Genomic DNA, 13,772 nt, shown 5'->3' on the forward strand with positions numbered 1-13,772 from the left:
TAAACAGTTATCCAGCCAAGGTATGCTGACTCACTCCTGTAATCCCAGCTCTTGGGAAGATTCCTTGAACTCAGGAGTTTGAGACTAGCCTGAACAATAATACAGCCAGACCTGGTCTCTACAAAAAAAATTTTATAAGTAGCCATGTGTGGTGGAGAGCACCTGTAGACCCAGCTCTTTGTGAGGCTGAGACAGGAGGATTGAGCCCAGGAGTTGGAGGGTGCAGTGAGCTATGAAGGAGCCACTGGACTCCAGCTTGGACAACAGTGTGAGACCTTGTCTCAAATATGCAATTACAAAATAAAGTTTCAAACAAACACTTATATAATGCTTATTGTACGCCAGTCTCTGTATGTATGTATGTTATGTATGTATTTATTTTGAGACAGATCTCTGTCACCTGGCTAGAATACTGTGGCATGATCTTAGCTCACAGAAACCTGAAACTCCCTAGCTCAAGCGATCCTCCTGCTTCAGGCACCTGATTAGCTGGACTGCAGGCACCCCCAGTTCTATTTTTAGCAAAGACGGGGGTGGGGGGATGTCTCACTCTTGGTCAGGCTGGTTTCGAACTCCTGATCCTCCTGCCTTGGCCTCCCAGCGTGCTAGGTTCACAACTGTGAGCCATCTCCCCCGTCCCAGTCTCTGTCCTTAGCACTTTTACATATTAACACGTTTAAACTCCATAACAACTGCATTAGGTATATACTATTGCTGTGCCCACTTCACTGATCAGGAAACCGAGGCACGAAGAGATTGTGTTTTATCAAATATAGAAGTACATTCATTCTAAAACATTAGCTGGGTCCCGTGACAGGAGCTGTGCTAGGCGACGGGAAAACAACATAAAATTGTTAGTATTTTTGAGCACACATGAGGCTTGGTGTTAGTGCTTTACATAATTTTACTTATAGACTAACAATAACCTTGCGAGTTAGGTATCTTTATAGAATTTGATTACTATGGAAGTAAAGGTTTGGCAGTAACTTAACAAAAGTCACCCGGCCGGCGACTGCAGAGTTTCAGTCACAGTTCCAGCCAGACGCCTTTTTCCCGGAAGACGCAACTGACCCCGCCCCTCCGCTAAGCCTGGCCCCGCCCACGCCTCCTTCCACGCTTGCGCACTCCCGGCGCCAGCTCCCTCCTCATCGCCGGCGCGCCGTACGCCTGCGCACTGCTTTCCCATGTGTGCTCTGGCTGACTGCCGGCCCGGCTAAACAGTTGAAAGAACCCCCCCCTTGACGATAAGACTCTGTCAGCAGCTCAGCAGCCTTCACCGCCTGCTGTTGCCCTCCTCTTTCCTTCCGTCCCCACAGCGCACGTCACCATGGGTAAGAGCCGGACGAAGCGCTTCAAGCGACCTCAGTTCTCCCCTACGGGCGAATGTCAGGTCGAGGCTGCTACGGCGGCGAATGGAACTGGAGGCGAGGAGGACGACGGGCCGGCGGCGGAGCTGCTTGAAAAGGTGAGGGAGGGGTCCGCTTGGCTTGGGGGAGCGGGCCCGGGGCGGACGGACGGTGGCCTATCCCTCCACCCCCGCTGCCGCGGCGTGCCCCTCTACCCCAGTTTCCCCGGCGCGCGTGCGCAGCGCGCGCCCTCTGATACCTGGCTCTGGTCCGCAGCTCCAACACCCGAGCGCCGAGGTCCGCGAGTGCGCCTGCGCGGGGCTGGCCCGGCTGGTGCAGCAGAGGCCGGTGCTCCCGGACCTGGCGCGCCGCGACGCCGTGCGCCGGCTCGGGCCGCTGCTGCTCGACCCCAGCCTGGCCGTCAGGGAGACCGCAGCCGGCGCGCTGAGGTGAGCCGAGGGTTGGGGGGTCCGGGGCAGTGCCCACCACGGCAGTCAGCGCTTTCCGTTTGACAGGCACTGTCGCAATCTCTGGTCTCCTCGTTGTGCTTGTCAGCGGTAGCTGAGAGGACGAATAATCTGCCCTGGGTCTCTCGCTTGCAGAGGGAAATCTCCATCTTCGGGCTCCAGAGGACCCCGGCACCCTCAGACCATTCGCATTCCATCTGTCCACCCGGCTGCTTCACCTTTCACTTGCAGCAGCCACCTGCCAAGGCGTTCTGCCCTCACTCTTGACGCATATTTTATCCTCTCCAAGAACCCTGTATAGAGTCCCCTAGTTAGATCACCTCTTCCAGGCTGTGTGCCAGGAATTGCTCTAGGTGTAGGGGATTTAGAGCAAGACAGCCAAGGTCACTGTCTTGGTAGAAGCTGTGCTGATGGAAACAGAAGCTAGTAGTAAAAAGGATAAAACATAGTAGTAGATGGTGAGAATTGCTATGGCCAAAAAAAAAAAGATGGTGATGATTTGGTGGTGGCAATTTTAAATTGGGTGCTGTATAGCTAATATTTGTGGACCTGAAGGATAAAGCAAACCAGGCACGGGAAAATAGGGGAAAGAGCATTCCCACAGAGGAACAGCAACAGTGAGGAAGAGAGGCTGCACGAGGCTTGGTGTGGCTAATGAGCAAGAAGCTAAGTGTGGCTAAGTAGGGTAGGAATGGGGAATAAGAGGAGGAGCGCAGGCTAGAGAGATGGACTAGCTGGAGGACAGCGTAGGGCTGAAGGACTTACGCTAAGCAGGAGAGTGAAGGGGCCGCTCTGGTGGCTGTGCAAAGAATGGACTGTAGAGGGGGCAAGAGCAGAGGTTAATATTTTTAGTTCTTGTAACTGGTTTATCTAATGTTTCATTCATTGATTTAGTAAATATATATGGAGTGCCTACTGTGTGCCAGTCACTGGGCTAGGCCGTGGGCATGGGATAGTGAGCAAGACAGATACAATTTCTGTCCTTAATGAATCTTAGAGTCTATTTAGAGACATAAGCATTAACCAAATAGTTAAGTGTATAGTTACAGTGATAGTTACAAAGGATGCTAGGAAAGGTTATAAATGGGTATTCAAGGAAGGAAACCCTGAGTAAGTGGTGTTTGAATTGAGATCTTAAGGCTGGTTGCAGTGGCTCACACCTGCAATCCTAGCACTCTGGGAGGCCGAAATGGGTAGATTGCCTGAGCTCAGAAGTTCTAGACCAGCCTAAGTAAGAGTGAGACCCTGTCTCTAAAAATACACCGGTGTTGTGGTGGGCACCTGTAGTCCTAGTTGCTTGGGAGGCTGAGGCAAGAGGATCACTTGAACCCAAGAGTTAGGGGTTACTGTGAACTATTAGGCCAGGGCACTCTACCAAAGTAAGACTCTGTCTAAAAAAAAAATAAATAAAGTGAGATCTTAGATGTGAGTGGGAATTATCTTGGTGGAAGAGGGGTAGACATCCTTCTGCTGAGGAGGAAGCAGTATGTAGAAAGCTCTACCCTTTCCCCCAAACATACACAGATAGGAAGTTTGTGGGGGCATCTGACTTATCTCCCATATCTTTAGAGCCCAGCACAGTGCTTTGTATTCAAGGCGAGTGATGTCTTTTCAAAAAAAGCAAAGTTAGTGGTCACACCTATAATCTAGCACTTGGGAGGCTGAAGTGGGTGGAGTGCCTGAGCTCTTAGGTTCAAGACCAGCCTGAGCCAGAGCGAGACCTAGTCTCCAAAAATAGCCAAGTACTGTGGCTCAGGAAGCTAAGGCGCCAGCCACATACATCTTAGCTGGCGGGTTCGAATCTAGGCCGGCCTGCCAAACAACAAGGTCGGCTGCAACAAAAAAAAAAACCCCAGGCATTGTGGTGAGCGGCTGCAGTCCCAGCTACTTGGGAAGCAGAGGCAGGAGACTCACTTGAGCCCAGGAATTGGAAGTTGCTGTGATGCTATGGCACTCTACTCAAGGTGACAGCTTGTCTCAAAAAAAAAAAAAAAAAAAAATAGCCGAGCGCTGTGGCAGGCGCCTGTAGTCCCAGCTACTTGGGAGGCTGAGATAAGAGAATTGCTTAAGCCCAGGAGTTTGAGGTTGCTATGAACTATGATGCCACAGCACTCTACAACAGTAAGAAAGTGAGACTCTGGAAAAAAAAAAAAGAAAAGTAAATTTAGTTAGGGCTGCTTTTGGGGATTTATTCTCAGTAGTCTCACCTTGTTGCCTTTGCTGTCTTAATTCCAAGAAAAGGTCCCTTCATATTGCACACGATGTGATTTATTCATATTAAAAAGGGAAAGCCTTCTCCCTTTCTTGCATCCAAGCACCTGTACTATCTCAGACCTCAGAACTACCTTGTTACCTGATAGTCATTTTAACATCTTGTAGAACAAGGAACAGAACATGCGGAAATCTTGTGGTTGTCTTCTCCAGCATATGACAGAAATCATAAGCAATTTCCTCTGGGAAGCTTTAAGTATGGTTAAATAGAAATAAATTTGAGAATTTAATAGTGCTTTGTGACATTAAAGTAAAATGTGTTTTAATTTTCTTGTGTAGAAATCTCAGTGCTTGTGGAGGCTTTGAAATTTGTGATGACATGGTGACTAAGGATATCATGACCCCGCTGGTTGCATTGCTGAAAGAGGTATGCAGTTTTCAAAGTATCCTAATAGCAGCTTCCAAATGTAGCTTTTAGAATGCTTTTTTTAGTACCTTGGTGTTACTTTGTCTTCTCTTGAAACATTCCCTGAGAATTTCTTTTTCTGGAAACACTGATCTCTGGTTTTGTATCCACTAATCTCTATTTTGTATCCACAACCTTTATTCATATGATAATTAATTGGAAAAGAACTTTCCTAAGAACTAAACAGACTCCTTTAGATTTTAAACTTCTTACAATGAAAATAATTAGTAGGTACTGTTTTTATGTTTTGTATATCATTTAATTTGATATAGTATTCTGTGAGGCCATTTCAAAAATGATGAAGCTGGGGCACAGACATAAGAAACGTCATGAAGACTGCATTAAGGTCTCATATTTAATATCATGCCAATCTTATTGCATGATTTACTGCAGGGTTTATGGAGCTCTTGGATGTGTTTCTGGTCCACTTTTGTGTATTGGTGGGTGCTTATCACTTGGAGCTATATAAAGGATATCCAGTTTTGATGGAAGGAATCAGTCCTATTCCTTTGAGAGCAGTGATTCTCAACTGGGTGTGATTTTACCCCACAGGGGATGTTCAGCAGTATCTGGAGACATCTTTGGTTGGTACAGAGCGTGAGGGGAGTTGAGGGTTGCCGCTGGCATAAAGGGGGTAAAAGCCAAGGATGCTGCTTGGCTGCTTGCTTAGATGTCCTACAGTGCTCGTACAAAGAATTGTCTGGTCCACAGTGTCACTAGGGCCTAGATTGAGGAGCCCTGCCTTCGAGGGTGCCCTGGCCTGTGCTAGAGGGGCTTCAGAGTACCAGCTTCGGAGCCAAAATGCCTGGATCTGAATCCCTGCTTCACCACATACTAAGCTGTACATTCAGCAACTTCCCTGGGCCTCAGTTTTCTGTTTGTGGCTGCACACTGGGGATAAGAGTCATCTACCTCAATGTTTGTTGTGGAGATAAAATGAGTTAGTACCGTATGTAAAGTGCTTAGAACAGTGCCTTAGGAGGCGCTTTCTAGATAATTAGCTTTTATTTTTTGTTATCTTTCTTTGCCTTTTTTACTGTCTTTTATTACATTAGGTAAGATACTTTGTACTGGTTTTGTACTTTGATTTAAAATGTGAAATGCTGGCGCCTGTGGCTCAGTGAGTAGGGCACCAGCCCCATATACCGAGAGTGGTGGGTTCAAACCCAGCCCCGGCCAAACTGCAACAAAAAAGTAGCTGGGCATTGTGGCAGACACCTGTAAAGTGATACTATGTCTCTAAAAAAAATAAATAAATAAAATGTGAAATGCTTCATGTCCAGTTTTCTCCATGACTTGAGGACCTTTCATGTCTATATTTCTTGCCAGCAGGGAAGCAGGGTGTGCGAATTGTAGTGCTTATGAGAATTTGATTGGTTTGTTAGCCAGTATAATTTCTGATGTTTAGTTTTTGTGATTTATCACTATCATTAGCTTTTTGTTCAGTCATTCTTTTGGGCCAGGGTATTAATCATGATATTTGGTTACAGTGTGGTGCTGGACTGGATTCAAGTGGGATGTCTCCACAGGACAAAAAAGATCAGAACAGAAACTCTATTGAGAACATAGCCAATGAGGCTGTGAACGTGCTATGGAATATATGGTAAGATGCTTTCCAGACACTGCTCAGGCTGCTGCTCCTTCTGTTAAACTGTGTAGGAATCTCTGTTCCCATAGGTAGGCCTGTGAATCCATGATGTTAATACTTGGTAGAAGGTAGTATGAGGTGACCTCAGATCAACCCTTGTTCCTGGTCCTCATAAGATTTTTACATCTTTTGTTTTTTTTGTTTCACATCTCATCTCTCCAGTCACTACTGCTACAAAAATAAGAGGAATCATGAGCGTTAGTACCTTATCCCCTACTACCTGCATGCCTTAAGCAGCATTTGTCTTTAAAGCTATTTAGGCCCTGATTTAGGAGCTGCTTTGTTGTGGCTCCCAGAATGAGAAGGGAACACAACATATGTATTTAAGCAGCCTAGCACTTTAGCACTTCGTTACTGCTCTTCCTTGGTGGTTGTCATTTGCATGGAAGAAGGCCCCTCTCCAGTTCCTCACGGTAGCAGTGGTGGGGTGGGGTTGACTTATTGCTGGGAATGAAAATGGCTAGAAACACAACCTGAATTTACTTTTTTCTGCCCCATTTTCTGCCCCTCATTTCTAGCAGTATTCTGTCAGAGCTCCTTATTTTCAGTCGTCAGTGATTATAATAGCTGACCCAAAGGCACAGGTGTTTCTAAGACTATAAGATCAAGTTGGGGCCGGGCATAGTGGCTCACACCTGTGTAATCCTAGCACTCTGGGAGGCCAAGGCAGGTGGATTGCTTGAGTTTAGGAGTTTGAGACCAATCTGAGCCAGAGTGAGACCCCTATCTCTAAAAATAATAATAATAGCTGGGTGTTGTGTCAGGTGCCTGTCATCCCAGCTACTCAGGAGGCTGAGGCAAGAGAATCACTTGAGCCCAAGAGTTTGAGATTGCTGTGCCTTATGACACCACACCATGGCACTCTACCAAGGGTGACAAAGTGAGACTCTGTTTAAAAAAAAAAAAGAAAGAAAAGGTTGGACCAAGAATAGCTTCCCGCATAGCACTATTGAACTTCCCTGTGATTGCATTTTATTTTATTTATTTATTTTTTGTGTGCGTGTGGTTTTTTTTTTGGCCAGGGCTGGGTTTGAACCCGCCACCTCTGGCATATGGGACCAGCACCCTACTCCTTGAGCCACAGGTGCCACCCGAGTGATTGCATTTTAAACTAGTGGATGCATTCCACCAGAAATAGTGGAGAGATCAAATTTAAGGAAATGGCCCTTTACAACCTATGCATCAGATCATTAACTTATGTAAAGTGTTGAATTTGGAAGTTTTTTAAAAATCTTATTTCTCAGGCTGGGCGCTGTGGCTCAGGCCCCTAATCCTAGCACTCTGAGAGGCCGAGACAGGAGAATTTCTTTAGCTCAGGAGTTTAAGACCAGCCTGAGCAGGAGTGAGACCCCATCTTTACTAAAATAGAAAAACTAGTCAGGCATTGCAGCAGGTGCCTATAGTCCCAGCTACTCAGGTGGCTGAGGCAAGAGAATTGCTTGAGCCTATGATTTTGAGGTTGCTGTGAACTATGATGCCATAGCACTCTACTCAGGGCAACAAAGTGAGACTCTGTCTCAAAAAAAATAAATTAAAATAAATTTAAAAAATATTTTTCCTCTGGAAAGAATCTAAGTAGATCTCAAAGATGGTTTCGTTTTTCTCAATGTCTATGTCATTTGCAGTTATCTCTGTCATTTACAGTATAGCTCTTAATATTTTTGTTTCATAGTGTTTATATATATATATATATTTTTTTTTTTTTTTTTTTGTGGTTTTTGGACAGGGTTAAGTTTGAACCCACCACCTCTGGCATATGGGACTGGCGCCCTACTCCTTGAGCCACAGGCGCTGCCCCATAGTTTATATTTTAAATTATCTTTACACATGTATATCTTATCCTCCTCACAGTACTAGGAGATCCTTCAATACTGCAATAACTAGATACATAAATAGAGAGATTGCAGACAGAAAATATTTTTCCTTAGATAAAAGATTAAATCATTTAGCTAGCTCTCTTAGTAGTGTTCATGTGTATATGGTATATATAGCTTTCTCTGGAAACATGGATAAAATTATTACAATTAGCTTTATTTATACTGTATTTAGTGTGTATGCTTTTACTTATAATGTTGATAGCTTTCTGAATCTTTTAATAATTATAGTAATTTGTTGCAGATTGCAAATTTTGCTTGATGACATCATAAGGTCTAAAAGGAATGAGTAAAATCTTATTTTCTTTTAAATTTGTGATTTTGTGTGATAAATATAAAGGCCTTTTATTCTTAGTTATTTTATTATTCTTAAGAAAGAACCGTAGGCTGGACCTACGGATCCTCGGTACTGGGCCCAGCTCTGTCACTGAGAGAATGTGTGATCTTCCTATGGGTCACTTCGCCGTTTGGGGCCTGCTGCTTCTCATCTGTAAAATGGGAATTGAATTAAATGATTTGTAAGGTCTCTTCCAGCTCTAACCTTCTTTAATGAAACTGGTAAAGAGATTGGCTACAAGGTCCCACTGTGATAGAAGTAAAATACAGCCAGCCAGTTCTTCTCACCTGCAGTGAATATGAATGGGCATTAGTTTCTTCATCAATAAAAATGATGCGTGTTTGACTCCAACTCTCTGGTTAATAAAGCCTAATTTGTTTTTTTAAATGGATTTCTATGGTTGATTTCTTAATGTTAAAATGTGAATAGTAAAACTTTTTTTTCCCTTCAATTTAGTGAATGCAGTAGTAGAGCAGTATCTATATTCAACAAAGAAGGGTGTTTGGAGATGGTATTAAAGTATTTAAGTAGGTTTTCCACCAATGTTGACCTGGCTATTTCAGTAGGTAAGTGAAGACAAGGTGATGGTTTATTAAGTATGTGTAGCCTTAATCAAAAATCACAGGAGTTATTTTCTTTTCTCGTTGTACATAAATGTGTAGCAGAAGAGTTCTGTTTGTTCTAAAACCTTTTCAAGTCTGTGATTAATACTTTTTTCCTGCTTTTCACTCTGAAAGAATGAAAGGTAATTATGTGAGCATATTTGGTTTTTAGTCTGTTACCATTCTTAGAAGCCTCTATTAATGAAGTTTTCATCTCCATCTTTACTAATAGTAGCCTATAGACTGCCAGACCTGTACACCAAAGTTAATTGGAATCTGTACTTATTACTTAAATGTCTTGTGCATCTATCTCATACTTCCAGCAGCAACTGGTAGCCTGCGGGTTTTTTTTTTTTTTTTTTGAAAGAGAGGGAAAGAAGTGACTGAAATTTTACTTAGGCCCCGTCCCTTCATGAGATGGGGGCTAGAGGAGGCAAAATCTAGCAATGTCAGCAGCCTGGGCTCCCTTGCCCTCTCTGTATTGGTGTATTGAGTTATTGGGGACTCTGAGCTCATCAGGGGGAGGAGGCAGAAACCAGAGGGTGGGCAACTCAACAGAATTCTGGGGAGAGTGTAGAAATAACTGATGAAAAGCATTTTTTTTCTACCCTTCATCATGGCAGGCATCCAGCTGTGCTTTTATTTAACTGTGCATTTCTCCTAGCAAGAAAGAAATATATTCACCTTACTGCTATTTCTCTTGGCTCTAATGAGTACTTTTAGGAACAAAGAAAAGGAATAAATACTGTTGTGAAATTTTTAAAAATCAATTTCTCAAAATGGAATCCAGGTGAGGGATAAGGGGTTCTAAATAGAGATTTTAAAAGCAGTTCAGGTGTTTTTAGGAAATTAGTAGATGACTATTAATCTCAGGACAGTTTTTATTACAATAAGATAATTTTAGGACAAGTGATTCATACCTTTTAAAAGAAAATGTTTGCTTCTATTTTTGTGCCTTTGTTCCTATAGATTTAGGGGTTTTTTTTAGTTGCCCCCCCATGAATATTTTGAAATGGATCGGAATAAAGTCATTTTTCACTGTATAATAGTGTATTCTTTCTGCATTTAGTTTTATGATATTTTAAACACTTTACTATTGTTTCAAAACTCAAGCAAGGTTTACATACAGTAAAGGGAACTTGGCTGGCCCAGTGGCTCACACCTGTAATCTCACCACTTTGGGAGGCCAGAGTAGGAGGATTGCTTGAGGTCGGGAGTTCAAGATTAGCCTGGGCAACATGATGAGACCCTGTCTCTATAAAATCTTTTTTTAATTCTCAAACAGTAAAGTGAACTGCCTCAGTGCTTGTAACTCAGCAGTTAGGGTGCCAGCCACATACACCAAGGATGGTGGGTTGGAATCCAGCCCAGGCCTGCCAAACAATAATGACAATTACAATAAAAAAATGGCTGGGTGTTGTGGCGGGTGCCTGTAGTCCCAGCTACTTGGGAGGCTAAGGAAAGAAAATCACTTAAGCCCAAGAGTTTGAGGTTGCTGTGAGCTGCGATGCCACGGCACTCTACGGCACTCTACCGAGGGCAACATAGTGAAACTCTGTCTCAGAAAAAAAAAAGTAAAATGAACTTACAAGATTCCATCCTATGTATTAATGTAACTTTCCTTGAGCTTGTATTGTCTTTATGGTACCAATCACAGCTTATCCTGGGTTTTTTGCTGCAGTAAATTTAATTAGTCTCTTAATGAAAAAAACTACATTTAGGTGTTCGTATATGTACATATATGGCTATACAGTAGACCCTTCATAGTGGACCACCTCCTTACATTCACCACCTTCTTAAGTTGACCTAATTTTCATAGACCAGATATGCAACACATGAACTCTTTAGAACTTCCATGTTGACCACCTCCATATGTTGACCAGTTTGTTACAGTCCTTTGGGTGGTCAATTTACAGAGATTCCATTGAATATGAATTTTTTTTTTTCGCAGTTTTTGGCCGGGGTTGGATTTGAACCAACCACCTCCGGCATATGGGACCAGCGCCTTACTCCTTTGAGCCACAGGCGCCACCCCATGAATTTTTATATAATATAATTTGGGAGCCGACTGGATCACAGTGATAGTATGCATTTGACTTATCTATACTGTTTTTACCTCTCTTTTTTTCTTTCAGAGACAGGGTTTCACTCTGTAGTCTTGTGTAGTAGTGCAATCAAAACCCACTATAACTTTTAATTCCTGGGTTCAAGAGATTCTCCTGCATGAGCCTCCTGAGTAGCTGGGACTATAGCCAGATACCACCATGCCCATCTAGTTCTTAAATTTTTCTTTGCATGTTTTGGCCGGGGCTGGGTTTGAACCCGCCACCTCTGGCATATGGGGCCGGCACCCTTACCCCTTTGAGCCATAGGCGCTGCCCTAAATTTTTGTTTTACAGAGAAGGAATCTTGCTTTGTTGCCCAGGGTGGTCTTAAACTCCTGGCCTGAAGTGATTATCCTTCCTCAGCCTCTCAAAGTGCTAGGATTACAGGCAGGAGCCTCTATGCCTGGGCCCTATTTCTTAATTTGGTCATTTTTTTTTTTTTTTTTTTTGAGACAGAGCCTTAAGCTGTTACTCCGGGTAGAGTGCTATGACATCATAGCTCACAGCAACCTCAAACTCCTGGGCTCAAGTGAGTCTCCTGTCTTTGCCTCCCAAGTAGCTGAGACTACAGGCATCCACCACAATGCCCGGCTATTTCTTGGTTGCAGCCGTCATTTGTTATTTAGCGGGCCCGGGCTGGATTTGAAACCGCCAGCTCAGGTGTATGTGGCTGGCGCCTTAGCCGCTTGAGCCACAGGCGCCCAGCCGATTTGCTCACATTTTTATGTAAAATGACTTTTATTTCTTTTCTTTTAGACACGGAGTCTCACTGTGTCACCCTCAGTAGAGTGCTGTAGTGTCGCAGCTCCAGCAACCTCCAATTCTTGGGCTTAAGCAATTCTCTTGCCTTAGCCTCCTAAGTAGCTGGGACTACAGGTGCCTGCCACTATGCCTGGCTATTTTTTGTGGTTGTTGCAGTTGTCGTTGTTGTTTAGCTGGCCCGGGCTATGTTCAAACCCTCCAGCCTTGGTGCATGTGGCTGGCGCCATAACCACTGTGCGATGGGTGCCGAGCCCTTTTTTTTTTTGTAGAGACAGAGTCTCACTTTATCGCCCTTGGTAGAGTGCCATGGCATCACACAGCTCACAGCAACCTCCAACTCCTGGGCTAAAGCGATTCTCTTGCCTCAGCCTCCTGAGTAACTGGGACTACAGGCGCCCGCCACAACGCCCAGCTATTTTTTGGTTTGCAGTTCAGCTGGGGCCGGGTTTGAACCCACCACCCTCGGTATATGGGGCCGGCGCCTTACAGACTGAGCCACAGGCGCCACCCCCGAGCCCACTTTTATTTCTTAAATAACTATTGCTTTAGCAGAAATAATCCTAAATTTTACAGTCATGATGAACTTAAAGGAAGCCAGAGTTCTCCAAAACTTAGGACTCATGTCCTAAGTGTGGTTGATGGCTATTTGCTCCTAGTCTGTGATAAATACATAAACTGAGGATAAACTTCTGTATGTTTATGGTAATTTGACATTGCCATGACATTTAAGAGCCTTTTAATTTGTATTTTGTTAGAGTGTAGTTTTTCAAAGGATTAGAAATTTTATTTATTTTTTATTTTTTTGCAGTTTTTGGCTGGGGCTGGGTTCGAACCTGCCACCTCTGCTATGTGGGGTCATTGCCCTACTCCTTTGAGCTACAGGCGCTGCCCTATTTTTTTTTTTTTTTTTTTTTTTTGAGACAGAGTCTCACTCTGTCACCTTTGGGAACAATGCTGTGGTATCAGCCTAGCTCACAGCAACCTCAGACTGTTGGGCTCAAGAGATCCTCTTGCCTTAGCCTCCAAAGTAGCTGGAAGTACAGGCGCCTGCCGTGATGCCTGATGGCTGTGATCTCAGTACTCTGGGAGGCCAAAGCAAGAGGATAGCTTAAGCTCAGGAGTTTGAGGTTGCTGTGAGGTAGGCTGATGCCCCAGCACTCTAACCTGGACAACAGAGTGAGATTTTTGTCTCAAAAAAAAAAAAAAAACAAAACAAAAAAATTTTTATAGAGCCAATACTTGGGGAAATCTCATTTTAAAAGACCATTTGTGAGGTAAAATGTATATATTCTACAAAAGCTGCATGTGTGTAAAGAAGTGATAAAAGTGTGTATTTTTTATGAGTTGTAGGGTATAAATTATACTTAGCAGAATTTGTTTCTAAAGATTTGTATGTATTTTTCGTGTTACAGCATATTGTTTGCAGACAGTGACTGAAGATAACCCAGAGCTGCTGACGTCTTTCAGTGCTGCATCACTGTGTGTGCTGGAGTCAGCAATGCTTTCTCCTGTCAGCTCCATGGAGCACCTTCTGTTGAAAACATTGGTGGCAGGTAAAGTTCAGCCTTATGAGATAGTATACCTTTTTTTTTTTTTTTGAGACAGACTCACTCTGTTACCCTGGATAGAGTGCCGGGGCATCATAGCTCTCAGCAACCTCAAACTCTAGGGTCCAGGCCATTCTCCTGCCTCAGCTTCCCAAGTAGCTGGGACTATAGGCACCCACCACAGCACCTGGTTAGTTTTAAAGCTGGGGTCTCACTGTTGCTCAGGCTGGTCTCAAGAACTTGTGAGCTCAGGTGATTCACCCACCTTGGTCTGCCAGAGTGCTAGGATTACAGGCTTAAGCCACCACGTCTGGCCGTAGTGTACCTTTTTAATTGGAATTGATAAAGGTGGGTGCCTCATTTACCACATCAGGTCCTTTCGAACTTTGTTAAAAATTGTAGTATTT

At 43.8% G+C, this 13,772-nt stretch overlaps 1 protein-coding gene across 3 annotated transcripts in view; it reads left to right on the forward strand.

Annotated features, from left to right (window-relative positions):
• The first annotated feature begins 1,140 nt into the window (after positions 1–1,140).
• HEATR3 (HEAT repeat containing 3) overlaps positions 1,141–13,772 on the forward strand; it is a 45,431-nt gene continuing 32,799 nt past the window's right edge. The window contains exons 1-6 of one of the 3 annotated variants that reach the window (XM_053582157.1): positions 1,141–1,465; positions 1,623–1,795; positions 4,364–4,451; positions 5,981–6,093; positions 8,806–8,915; positions 13,231–13,371. In XM_053582157.1, the coding sequence (XP_053438132.1) occupies positions 1,328–1,465; positions 1,623–1,795; positions 4,364–4,451; positions 5,981–6,093; positions 8,806–8,915; positions 13,231–13,371 (763 nt within the window). In that variant the 5' untranslated portion in view covers positions 1,141–1,327. The remainder of the gene's footprint in view (positions 1,466–1,622; positions 1,796–4,363; positions 4,452–5,980; positions 6,094–8,805; positions 8,916–13,230; positions 13,372–13,772) is intronic. The other 2 variants (XM_053582155.1, XM_053582156.1) reach the window with 2 other exon arrangements.

This window comes from Nycticebus coucang, chromosome 2 (assembly GCF_027406575.1).
Source record: "Nycticebus coucang isolate mNycCou1 chromosome 2, mNycCou1.pri, whole genome shotgun sequence".
NCBI classification, from domain to species: domain Eukaryota; kingdom Metazoa; phylum Chordata; class Mammalia; order Primates; family Lorisidae; genus Nycticebus; species Nycticebus coucang.